Here is a 12,979-nt window from a genome sequence, read left to right as displayed (position 1 = left end):
ATGTAAGGCAACACTCAGAGCGCTGGTGAATACCCTGGAACAAAACGTTCGAGCATACCGGCTTTCAACGCACAATGCCCTTTTCTCTCAGCTCGTCCCTCCACCTTTTACCAAATGTCCATTCAAGCCACGCAATCCCAAGACATGCGGCGCTTACGCCACCTAAAAGCGTAAATGTCCAACCAACACCGATACTTTTCAATATCAGATCAAGAACAGCTAGACCAAGACCCGCTAATAAACATCGAACTATGTTGTTGGCAGCTTGAGCGGCTGCAGGAGACTTTGGATGTATATCTATGAGAAGAGTACCACACATCTGTTATACCTGGATTAGCCGCACACCTGTATGGCGTGGTGCTGAACTTACATTGAAAGTGATGGCTATTGCACCGCCTATAACGAATTGAAGTATAAGAGCGACAGCCATGTGCTAAGCGTCATCCAGTCAGCCATATATCCCGTCATCTCTGCTATGCGTGGCGATGCTCACTGTTCTGGAATGCAAAGCCCATCCATAGCCCGTTGTACAGACTGCAGTAGCGATAATCCAATACCAAACACTCCTGAACCTTGCCTTCTCGATGGGAAAGTCTGCCAGATTATCACCTCTTATAGAGTCAATCGTAATAGCATAATCGCGTGCGGTGGCGCGGTAATCGCGATTCATAATGGTACCTGCATTCGCAATGAGTCAGTGACCGCGATGCAGTCGATCAGTGCAGTAGTTTGCTTTAGGGTAATGTAAGAGAAAGACCGACTTACCCGAACAGTACGCGCCGACGCAAGACCCCACGCCAAATGGCAAGTATACTAGTCCAGCTTCAAGCTCTGATAGGTTGTAAATTTGGATAAAAAGCGTCGATAGAGAAGCTTGTAGGCAGCTGAAATTCATGTAGTAGATGCCGTATATCAGAGTAATCAGGATGGTGTCCTTGGTAAGAAGCATCTTGAGACTTGCAAGAGGATTAGGAAATCGGAATGGCTTTCGAACGGGCGATATCTCCTCTGATGCTGATTTTCTTTCGGAATCTCCTCCTTTCTTGGCAGAGTGAGTGGAGGGATGGACTCGCGTTACCAACGCGCGATGAATACCAGAGACACGAGCCGAGCCGTTACCAACGATAAAGCGACACGTTTCGGGCAAGAGAACCGCCATCAGCACAAGGCAGGAACCGGAAGCTATCGCAAGCAGCCAGAATATCCAACGCCAGCCTGGCTTGTCTACTAAAGCTCCACCAATGACTGGGCCAATCGCGGTTGCGAAGTTGGGTCTGCAATGAAGCATGAGTTGATGGTTGAGTCTTGATTTAAGGGCTAGTATACCCTAACAAGAGAGTGCCGACGAATCCACCTCTTTCTGATGGAATAGCAATATCAGCCACAACACCATAGCCAATAGCAATTGTCGCTGAAGTAACAATTAGCTGTCTTTCGATGGAGCAAGTATTTATAAGTAAATTCTTTGGACGCACCGGCACTACCAGCGCTTTGTACCATCCTCAGTAAGAATAACGCCGTCCAACTCTTCTGCAAAGCGATACCGATGTTCGCGATACAGTATATACCCATGGTGATCAGATAGACTACCCTTCGTCCTGTGAAATCTGCCATGTCACCTATAATAGCCGGTGCAATTCCAGCCACGATCATGTACGATGTGATGGTGAGATTGATCTTCTCTACGGAAACATTGAGTGAGGCTGACAGTGCGTTGATAGCAGGAAAGAAGATAAATGATGACAACGGGGAAAATGTTGCTCCAAAGGTCACCAAGAAAACAATAAGTCTCTTTTGTCGTTTGGTGAAGTGCGAGTACGGTGGTGGCTCATCGTTGCCGCTTACTCCGATTGTTGCTTGCTCTTCGTGTGTCGATGAAACTGGTCTGGTGGAGGTTGGCGACTTAGCTGGAGTCTGCGTTGCGATCTCATCTTCTGGAGACGGCCGGTTAACTGACATACTCGTGGGAGGAGTAAGCGCGCAAAGTATGAGTGCGAATGGATCGTGGGCTGTGTTCAAGAACGCCTCGATTTCGAACATTGACCGCAGAGCCGCATCGGTTTGCAAGCGAAGCAGTACGGTGTATGTCACGCGGTCATACTGTATCACACGGTATGGTACACCGACGTGTGCCGTGTATTACGAAGAGGGGCGGCCAATGAATTCACGTATAGCTCTCCCCCTCACCTGGTATGCAGGAAGGATCCTTATTAGGCGCCCACAACGTAGTATGACACGTATGTGTGATAGAGATTTGTCGCGCAAGATACGTTCCAGCCATTTTCCTTTTGCATACAAGGCCAAGGAATTTTGCGGGTGTTGGCGCTGCGCCTTCAATACATACAAAGCCTTGGTAGTAACACTATGAGCAAATACCTTCACTGCACCGCAAAGCCTGCATGTACGTCTAGCCTGACCTAAGGTAGTCCAGACTCACCTTCTGGAAAGGGCGCGTATTTCTCGATCAAGTACGTCAAATTCTCGTAGCACCTGATGCACCGTTAGCATGACCCCTACGCTGATGGATTGAATGCTTACTGTTCACGAAAGCTCGAACCATTATGACAAGCAGACTCATGCAGTGTCATGTAGACACTGTACAGCCGGCTGCGATCCTCAAACTGATCCGCTGGCTCGCTGATCCCCATCCTGGCGAGGTATGTATTCGTATAGATCTTCGAACTCATGATCTTGTTGAACTTTGCTCGCCACATCGCAATCTCCATCTCATTATGCGCATAATAAACACTTGCGTCAAATACATAGATTGCTCCTGTCTTGAAATCTGTTCCAATGTTCCCATCCCAGAGGTCGCCATGTATCAGCGTCGGCTTCACTTTACGGCCATTCTCTTCGAGTGGTCCAAGAAGGATTGGTACAACGTATTTGACCAGGCGGTCGGCGCACTGTTCCAGGTTCTTCCAAGGGCCGTTGATCTCTCGGTTGAGCTGCATTGCTCCGTTGAACAGCTGTACATAAAAGTCTTTCCAACTGGGATTCCAGCCAGTCTGTTGAGGGAGATTTCCTTGACATGTGTTGATGTGGAAGCCGAACTGACCCGTAGGCGATTCACTCGCTTGATGTAACTGGGCGAGCTTGGTGCACAGTTGAATGGGATCAGGTATCTGGCTTGTCATCTCCACAAAGTCACAAAGGAAGTAGTAGGTGTCCGGGTTCGAGACGTTAAGCTTTCCCCACGTATACGGTTCTGGGACAAAGTTGGGCGCTGTCTTGTAGAGCTCAACCATTGAGTTGAATTCTCCCTCAAGCATGGCCTTGCCTTGCTTGCCGTCCGCGCACTTCACTCACGTTAGCCATGTCACTCGCAACGGAATATTCATATTTACTTTCAAGAAATACCACCTCGATTCGCCATTCTTAAGTGTCGTCTCGATTCTTGCAGTCACTGTCCACGCAGATGCGCCATATCGGTCACAGCTGTGAACTTGGCTGCCAGGAGGTAATTCTGTTACACGATCAGTACCTCGTGCTTGTATGGTCTACTCATAACCTACGGTCTATCACGACTTGATCCAGGGGAAAGTCGCCCTCAATCGCCTTGTCGCCACTTTTTCCGGGTATTACCAAGGGAACTCTCCCCAATGATTCGGTCGGCGGCTGCCATTCCTCAACGACTTCCGTTACAGTTGACATGGAGAATTTGGGTAGCCTCTAGGTATACGATTTGACTTACAGTTCGCAGCCTGAGGATGTCGCGCGTATCTATGCTATCCTTGGAATAGTGAAAGAAGACTAGCGTTGGTTCATGTCACGTCCCGCACCCTGCAGTCAGCTTACACCCTGTGTTTGCTGCCCTACTCAATGGCATACAAGACAAGTGTATCTGATATTATTGTACCACCTCGGTCAAGGCCACGTATTTGTAAACGCCATGTGTTGCTGCCTAGCTGCGCGTCGCGTCTTGAGCTGGACAATGTCCAACCACGACAAAAAAGAAACCTCGATGTGATACGCATACGCCCTGTTCGAGTACTGGAGGAAAGCGAGGTGCAAGGCTATGTACCGATCAAGACCGATGTACAAGGATTCCACCGATGAAGATGAGTAGTACGGGGACTCCGCAGGTTGTGTGTAGGATATAAGTGGGGGTGGGGCTGTGCTGTTGCCGCTTCAGTGAGCATAATGTCGACCAATGGGCTTGGACTACGATATTCACTCAGAACTTTCGACACACCCGGAGCCTCAAACCCTCATGCTTTGTTGCGCTTCTTGGTTGAAGCTCATTGAGTCAAGCCATCATGGTAAGAAGAACTCGCACCAGCATCCGCAAACACACATCATTAATGCATACAGTGGAACTCGTTTGGGAGCTTGAAGAAGAAAAGGAGATCCAAAACGAACGCAAGCTATCCCGACGGTACAGTTGCAGGCACCGACTCACTACAGATCGACAACATCTCGCCTTTGCCATCACCGAGTTCAACTGAGGGTGCATTGAGCCCCAAATCTACCCCAGACACACGTCGAGCCAGTGAACCTCCCCCTACTCGTCTCAACTCCAGAGCAAATTCGACGTTCGACGTGGCCGTTCGTTCTCGTTCTCGCTCCTCGAATCGTTCCCAGGATCCGCTTGGTCTGACAGTCATCTACCAACCAGAAACATGTCCACCATTGGATATCATCTTCGTCCATGGGCTTGGTGGTACCAGCCGTGCCACCTGGTCAAAAGGAAGAGATCCGGAGTTCTTTTGGCCGGAAAAGTGGCTTCCTACTGAACCGGCAATCTCGTCCGCGAGAATATTATCTTTTGGTTACAACGCAAACTTCGCTGCGACAGGTGCGGCACCGATTACCGGTATCGTTGACTTCGCGAAAGACCTACTTTATGCTATGAAGTTCGCAAAAGACGGAGAGCTTAATGAACTAGAACTCGGCACAGTAAACACTATTTATCGCATGGTGCAGACAATGTGCTTACGAACCGTAACAGCGGCCCATCATCTTCATTGTACATTCCATGGGCGGCTTAGTTGTCAAGCAGGTAAATGACTGTGAATCAGGTCTCTCGGAACAGAATCAGCAGGCTGACTTAAGCAGGCATACATATTGGGCCAAAACGATGAGAACTACTCCGAAATTGTATCGTCGATCAGTGCTATTCTCTTCCTTGCAACTCCCCACCGGGGATCGGACCTAGCTGACATACTTAATCGCATTCTTACCGTTTCTATCTTCAATCACAGCCCGAAGCTTTATGTTGGTGAGCTAAAGCATGGCTCACCAACCATTCAAGCTTTAAACGAACAGTTCCGGCACATTGCGCCCAAGCTCGATATCCTCTCCTTCTATGAAACTCTGCAAACGGCAGTAGGCCCCAAAAGAATGGTAAAGAGCCAATGTGCTATGTTGTGGCAATGAAGCTGACCCTCCGTCTCTTAGATGGTTGTTGAAAGGCAGTCCGCGACACTTGGATACCCAGCGGAAATCTCGAAATCACTGATTGCAGACCACCACACCGTCTGCAAGTACGATAGTATCCACGACACCAACTATATAAGCATCAGGAATGCACTTAAGACTTTAGTTACTGCTATCAAATCCAAAGGTTAGTTACATAAGTCTCTGTTGATATTAGCTGACCTACATAGGACATCATCTGCTCGCTTCTCATTCTAAACCCGAGATTGAGGAGTTAGAGACCTTACTTGCCGTTTCAGAGAATTATCAAGAAGATCTCGACTTCTTCAGAAAGAGGTGGACCACAGGTACATGCGAATGGATTCTCCATAACACAGCCTTCAAGAAATGGGTGAGCGAAAGTCATGGCTCCATGATGCTTTGGCTCAACGCCCTTCCTGCTAGCGGCAAATCCGTACTGTCTTCATACGTGGTCAACCACCTCTTGCGAGAATCATTCTGCGCATTCTATTTTTTCAGGTTTGGCGACCAACTCAAACGATCAACCAGCGCCTGCTTGAGGACCATCATCTTCCAACTGGCTGAGCAGCTACCTCGTTTCCGAGCTCAGTTACGCGAGATTCGTTTCACATCTAAGACTTTGGAGAAAGCCGATGCAAGAACCATTTGGGAGAAAGTCTTCATCAACGTTATCTTCAAGATGGGTCTGACCACGACCATGTATTGGGTTATCGACGCGCTCGACGAGTCCGATAGTCCACAATTATTGGCTGAGCTCATGCACGGTGTCTCGAAGTCGAATTCTCCGATTAGAGTGCTCTTGGTTAGCCGCCGCACCGACGAGCTCGTGTCAACACTCGATCGCTTAAAACCTGCTGTCCCCGTGGTCAATTTGCCTGTAGAGGACACCAAGCGAGACATTAGAGCGTACGTTGAGACAGAAGTCAGATACATGCACGCGACCGACGAGTTCAAGGAACAAATCGTGGAAAGATTGGTCGCTGGAGCGAAGGGTAATTTCCTGTGGGTCAGCCTAGCTCTTGTCGAGGTATTGAAATGCAACACTGAGGAAGACCTTGATGAGACGTTGGAGAGCATCCCGACCGGGATGGAAAATCTTTATCGGCGCATGGAGCAAATTATCGTCAATTCAACGAAGCCACGCGATCAGAAGCTTGGTCAAATGATATTAACTTGGGCAGTATGTTCGCGTCGGCCGTTGTTGCTGAAAGAGCTCAGCCAGGCTCTCCAGCCTGAGTTCTCAATCATGACAGATCTGAGTCATATCATCAACCGCGTATGCGGGCAGTTCGTCGCCATTGACTCCACTGACCGATTGGTCATGATTCATCAGACTGCAAGAGATCATATCATCGCCACTCGTTCTGTGTTGGCAGTGAAGGTCTCAGAGGGTCATGAGAAGCTCTTCACAAAGTGCCTGTTGGTATTGGAAAACAAACAGCCACGACGCCATGCTGACCGACGCGGAGGAACAACGAAGTTACCCGATTACCAAGAATTCCTCCGTTACGCAACCGTGTCCTGGAACTATCACCTGAACCTGCTTTCCTCTGAATCTGATGCGCCTCTAGTGTTGTTAGCGAAGTTTCTTAGTAGCACGGCGGTCCTGAACTGGATTGAGAGTCTTGCCAAGAAGAACCTGCTCAAGGTTCTTGTCTATTCGTCCAAAGCTATGACGTCGTATGCTCGCAGGAAGCGTCATAGAAACACAGAAACTAACCCTCTCCAACATCGCATACAAGAAATCGACCTTGTGGAGTCGTGGGCAATAGATTTTCTGAAGATCATCGGAAAGTTTGGACCCAACTTGATTGCCGCACCAGCTTCGATATACCACCAAATTCCTCCATTCTGCCCGGAGAATTCTGCTCTCTTCAAGCACTACGAGCATAGCACACCGAAGCCACACTCTTTAGTAATCAGTGGCATCGATCGCAAAGACTGGGATGATAATCTCGCCAGGATCGCGCTTGGCTCAGGCACCCAGGCCCTCATTGTCGCTGCAGCTGGGAATCACATTGCTGTTGCGTCGGCTTCCGGCCAGACAACGCTATACAACGCTGCTACATTTGAGGTCAGGAGAGTCTTCAGACACACAGAAAATATCAGTGCTATGAGCTTCAGTGACTGTACGAAGTTGCTAGCAACGTACGGCTATAACACAACCAAAGTGTGGTCAGTAGAGACTGGCTTAGTCCTACAAGAGATACCTAATCCGCAAAGAAGTCGGGCTTTCACAATTGCCTTCGCTGGCGGCGATACTGAGCTAATAATCGGATCCAATGACAGGTTGATAAGAATCGTGGACCTCACGGTATCTTGTCCTGGTTGGATTGTACTACACCCTGCACTCTTGAAGGACGACGCTGTTCTAGATCGGCCAGTACACAAAGTACCATGGCGGATAGCATTCAGCCCAGATCGAAATTACGTCGCCGTTGCGTATCGAAATTTCCCATTGTCAGTCTGGTCACTGGATGACGATAGACCGGAGCTTGTAGGACGACTTATGCGCGATGAGAAGTACGCAGGTAACTCCTGGACAGTCGTCGACCAGGTAATTTGGCACGCTGGTGGCCAAAATGTGGTTGGACTATACATGGGTGGACACGTCTTTCGATGGGATCCTTTCCAGAATACACAACAAGAATTGCAGGCTGAGGCTTCGATCTTAGCTTGCAGTCCTGAAGGTAAATTCTTCGCCATAGGTACCTCCGATGGAACCATCAAGTTGTATGACTTCCATCACTTCGCCCTGGTTTATCAACTCTCGTGCGACAGCATGATCAACGACTTCTGCTTCAGTCCTGATGGGAAGCGGATCTACGATGTTCGCGGTCAGTACTGTAATGTATGGGAGCCTAACGCACTCATTCGACACGACGATGGCGGAGAGCAGGATAGCGAAGAAAGAAGTGAGGTCGCTAGCATTCCCACTCTCGCGGTTTCCGAGGCATTCGCGGACGCACGCGACCAGATCACCGCTACTGCGATCCAATATCAAGGCCGTTATCAGGCTCTAGGCAATGAGTCTGGCTCAATCAGCATCATCGACACATCGGCAAAAGCGCCACGCCCTATCCAGATATGGCAAGCTTCCATACCCTTAGCCATCGGGTTCTTAGCGTGGTCGGATGACGGCCGGTATCTTGCCTGTTCAGAGCTGACAGGACGAGTGGTGGTAAAGAACGTCCAGCGTACCCCCGAAGATTCCTGGAAGATCACTCCCGTATTCGACATGAAAGTATCAGCCAACAGTGAGGGCTTGCAGCAACTTCTTATGAACAACGACGGGTCACTACTGATGGTTAAGAATGGATCTACCGCGGCGGTATGGCCTGTCGGACAAGCCGCAGGCCTGGAGTGTGGATACACAGCCATCGAGTCACCTAATACGAAATGGATCAAGCACCCCTCTGACCCCCGAGCTTTGATAGCTTTCGATTGTACACATATATACCTGCATCGATGGAACGATCTGTCGGAGACTGCGGTCGTTAGCCTCATGAGCGCACCTTTCCAGGCCAGTAGCCTTGCCTCCGCAAGTGACGACTCGGAGGAGAACAGGCTTGTGGGTGTCTTTGCCGATCCTGCAGGCTCTCACTGTATCATCGACGTCCTCCATCCCACCTCATCAAGTTCGAAGCGTATTACCTCAGTCTTCACAATCACAAATCTCGAGCAATCTACTGCCGTAAACCTACCTCTCAAGCTTGAAGCCATACCGGATGAGTTACAGCAAGAGATTGAGATCCTCGTCGGTGTTCTACCTCGGCAGCGTCTGGTCTTTTTGGACAAAAACTTCTGGATGTGCTCCCTTTTACTCAATCAGCCTCTTACCAGAGCCAGCGTGCAGCGACATTATTATCTTCCGAAAGATTGGCTAAATGCAAGATATTTGGACCATTGCGCAATACTTCGAGACGGCAAGTTTCTGGTGCCAAATAACGGTGAACTAGCAATAGTCGCCTGCACTGAATTGAGTGCACATTGACGCACTGGGTTTGGTTCAGACTCTCGAGTAATAATGTACACATATTCTAGAGTGAACAATCTTTCGTGAGTGTCTTCATGGCAACAGTTTCATAGTGTATAGAGCTGGGGAAAGTCGTGGTACAGCGTTTTAGATAGATGGTTTCGCCGCTTCCCGCCACATTCACCATTGGAATTAACGTTCACTCCTATACGCACCACTCTTGCTCATATATGCCTAAACCACCGCGTTGAAAGTCTCCAGACTCATGCGAAAACCCCGGATCTGAGTGTGTGCGATGATAACCATGCCTGTTCTGTATTGCATCCTGCGTATGTGGCCACGTCTGTGCATTGCTGCGCATTGGTCCTGGCTCTAAGGAAGGAGTCTCCGAGCTGCGACGCTCTTCACCGCTCATCCGACTCTCTGTTTCGTTCTGCTGATGCACCTGCGATGGTCTTTGTATAAGAGGTGTTGAAGAGTCGCCGCTTGTGCGGGGCCGACCAGGCATGTCAAATGGACCGAGAGAAGCGTCGCTCTCGTTGCGTGTCCGACGCGGTGTAATCGCTGATGGGAACAAAGAGTGGGCCATGGCTGGGGTTTCAAAGACGGCATTGGGCGGTCTATCGTCGTCATAGTGCGTCAATTCGATTGATGGTGCTGCACGCAACGGATCCCACGTGTGCTGCCTCGTCCACATAAGCGTCTTCTGTCGCTTCTTGATCAGACCAATAGCAAGAGCAAGCTTCTCTATCTGGGCCAACGTGGCGCGAGAAGTATGACGAGCGAAGAGCGTCAAGCTTCTGTAGGTGCGAGTCATTCGTAATCCGCTCATGGCGTCTTCGTAGTTTTCGGTCGACAAGAAGGATTGCTGACACCATTCGACGGTGATATAGAACATGGATAAACCCATCACTGTAGCTGTCAAGACGGTCCCCGACATCCAGCACCAGGCGACCCAACGGCTGTTCGACTGATCTTGCTGACTGAAATCGAGGTAGCCGCCCCCCAAGCCCAATTACTGGTCATACAATCGCAGGTTTTGTACCAACCAAATACTTGTGCCATGACGATATATATCTGCGGACGATAAATCAATGATCCAGTTGCTGCGAGGAGGATAGAAGCGTGACTTACCAGCCATATCGTATTGAACATCTCGACCGGCCGGAAAAAGAACAGTTCCCACCTTCTTTTTAGAGACATTTCACGAAGATCGGTTCTCATTCTCTCCAATGTGCCTTGAAATCTTTCCCTGGTAGCCTCCTTATCTATCCAAGGTGCTATGAGAGCCATGGAGACTATACAACGAATTAAAAAGCTGCTCGTGGCGTCAAGCATTTTTGAAGCTCTCCGCTTTAGTCTTCCCCATCCCTCCTGTGCATCGTCCTCCCAGTGATTGAAAGTGACATGGCTATGCAGGCGACTTCCAACTCTACATAGCCACGGTGCATCGAATTCGTACGGCGAAAGAAACATCCAAACGGTCATTTCGACAATAAGCAGCCCCAATGCGACGGCGAAGAAGATGGTGTAGCCTCCACTGCGGCAGCCGAGACCAACAGTGGGCGTGAAGTAGCTCAGAATGAACGCACCTCCACAGCTTCCGGCGACGATGATGATGGCGCTCAGCACCTGCCAGAACTCTCTGGTGTCAAACCAAACCAAACCTTCTTCGTTGACGGGTCCAAGCACGAGTTTTGCTCGTGCTTCACGTTCGTTAGCCAGCCAGTTACGACCTTTCCTTTCGATATAACAATTCTCGATATCGGACAGAATTGCATGTGCGGCACCATAATGCCACCGAATGCGCGCCTGACCAGCAAAGTCCACGAAGAATTCTTCCATATACTCGCCCTTTTCCGCCACACTCTCAATCCGGCACTTCAGATCATGGTAGTTTGGCTGATCTCTAAAAGTCTCAATAAACTCGTCGCGATGTTGTCTGTCACGTAGTGCGTGGCGAACGTGGTCGACCAGAGTACTGAGCTTTTTGCGGATCGCTTCTGCTGCTATGGGATTGCGATCGACAATAGAGCCCATGATGAGGATGGGGAACCAGGCTAGCAAACAGCCCAACGCTAGATCATGGGCAGTCGTGTTGGCCCCCAGATCACCGAAAGCGTCTTGTATGGAAAGTGCAAATGCGAACAAGAACCACATGATGGACACAAAAACTAGACATCAATTAGCAGGTACAGTCGTGTTGGAGAAGAGCAAATACCCGGCACAGTCCCTCTTCTTCTCATCTCGCGCACCTCGCGGGCCAGTATACGTCTCATTTGACGGAGTGTCTTGTCAGTGTCTGTCAATACCAAGTCTTTACTGAAGAGTGTGATGCGCAACAAGCCTTCAGCTTCTTTCTGGAGATCTTTCGACATGGCTGTTGGCTTTAGCGTGTACTGGTTCATAACCAGCAGGAGATACATTGAGTCTCGCATGCTACCAAAGTCAGTCTTGCGATGGGGGGTTTCGTCGTACTTGACAGCCATATCGACCATCAAGGCAGCTTTGGCGGACACTTTGATGTTCCATAGTACGTAGGATAGCGATGCGATTGGCGAGCCTACCCATCGAGTGATTGCCAACAATGTCCGTCGGGTTGCGTTGCTCTCAAAGGGTGCCTGCAAGAGTGTACCGATGACAGGCAGTATCCAGGTGGTGATTACACCTGAAACGTCTTTCCATGGATACAAATCCATGCCTTCCCCGCAAACGACTTTGCATCCTTCTCGAGTTATCTGGGACATGTTGTTATGTTTGATACCGATGACAGGACGATCCCCCCAACCGTATATCCGGCGCCATTCTTCCGCTTCTGGATTATCCGCTCTGAATCGACTGTAGCACTCATCGAAGTTGACAGGCATTTCGTTGGAACGGTGCGCAAGGCAGAACTCGCTGTACAGTTGGCATGGCGGGTGCACCTCGGCTTTAACACGCAATCGTTAGGTTGCAACGCCACCTCGTATATCTCGCAGTGGCTGCCTGTCAGTGGCACATCCAATAGGAATGTGGTTGTATAGGGTTCCGGGAGAGGTGTTCCAATGCAGCTGCTGAGCCTCATTGTTTACCGGTGAGCTTTTGAGTACCAGCGTCAACTCTTGCACCACATGACCTACCGACCGTTACCGTGTCTCATATCTAGCCCTACCTGTGTCTGCCGCATTATGATTGAACGCGACGACCCGCTCCAAGGAATTGGCATGTGCCAAGCACCAGCCGGCATCGAGTATTGCTTAATTCGGTTGTCTCCAAGAAGGATGTCTTTGTAGTAGCTGCTTCCGGCAACAGGGTATGCGGCTCTCCCCTGATTAGAAGCAACCTAATATCGCATACGGCCAATACTGACGATAGCGCGAATAAGACAAACAGACAAGTGGGCAAGAGATAAGGTTGACGTGAAGATATGACCAGGTTGCTGGGTGGGGGCGGTTCATCATCGCAATGACAAGGGCGCCACTTCGCAGCGGCAATCGCGCCCCGCAAAGCCCGCTTGCTAGCCAGCTTCCCCATAACCTCGATTCGTTGTCAGTACACTTTCCCAGTGAGATTCGGCAAATATAATATGCCATCGCATTACTTTGTACAAGTCCAGAGACTGAT

At 49.7% G+C, this 12,979-nt stretch overlaps 4 protein-coding genes across 4 annotated transcripts; 1 reads left to right on the top strand and 3 right to left on the bottom strand.

Annotated features, from left to right (window-relative positions):
• Window positions 1-64: 64 nt before the first annotated feature.
• On the bottom strand, window positions 65-949 carry ALTATR162_LOCUS6503 (uncharacterized protein; the record flags this gene model as incomplete). Its single annotated transcript, XM_043314125.1, has 4 exons — window positions 65-319; window positions 371-433; window positions 494-678; window positions 766-949. 4 exons carry the CDS (start codon window positions 947-949, stop codon window positions 65-67), a joined length of 687 nt encoding a protein of 228 aa, XP_043170060.1.
• Window positions 950-2,417: 1,468 nt separating this feature from the next.
• ALTATR162_LOCUS6502 (uncharacterized protein) lies at window positions 2,418-3,654 on the bottom strand (the record flags this gene model as incomplete). The annotated part of the gene is made up of 4 exons (XM_043314124.1): window positions 2,418-2,490; window positions 2,539-3,299; window positions 3,348-3,466; window positions 3,516-3,654. 4 exons carry the CDS (start codon window positions 3,652-3,654, stop codon window positions 2,418-2,420), a joined length of 1,092 nt encoding a protein of 363 aa, XP_043170059.1.
• A 605-nt stretch (window positions 3,655-4,259) lies between these two features.
• Window positions 4,260-9,287, top strand: ALTATR162_LOCUS6501 (uncharacterized protein; the record flags this gene model as incomplete). The annotated part of the gene is made up of 7 exons (XM_043314123.1): window positions 4,260-4,262; window positions 4,315-4,899; window positions 4,952-5,002; window positions 5,059-5,346; window positions 5,401-5,566; window positions 5,610-9,179; window positions 9,244-9,287. The coding sequence occupies 7 exons, from the start codon at window positions 4,260-4,262 to the stop codon at window positions 9,285-9,287; spliced, it is 4,707 nt and encodes a 1,568-aa protein (XP_043170058.1).
• A 294-nt stretch (window positions 9,288-9,581) lies between these two features.
• On the bottom strand, window positions 9,582-12,243 carry ALTATR162_LOCUS6500 (uncharacterized protein; the record flags this gene model as incomplete). The annotated part of the gene is made up of 3 exons (XM_043314122.1): window positions 9,582-10,359; window positions 10,839-11,550; window positions 11,598-12,243. 3 exons carry the CDS (start codon window positions 12,241-12,243, stop codon window positions 9,582-9,584), a joined length of 2,136 nt encoding a protein of 711 aa, XP_043170057.1.
• Between the last annotated feature and the right edge of the window lie 736 nt (window positions 12,244-12,979).

The sequence above is a fragment of the Alternaria atra genome (assembly GCF_907166805.1).
Source record: "Alternaria atra isolate CS162 genome assembly, contig: 25, whole genome shotgun sequence".
Classification (NCBI taxonomy): Eukaryota; Fungi; Ascomycota; class Dothideomycetes; order Pleosporales; family Pleosporaceae; genus Alternaria; species Alternaria atra.
This window is presented reverse-complemented; position numbering and strand designations above follow the sequence as displayed.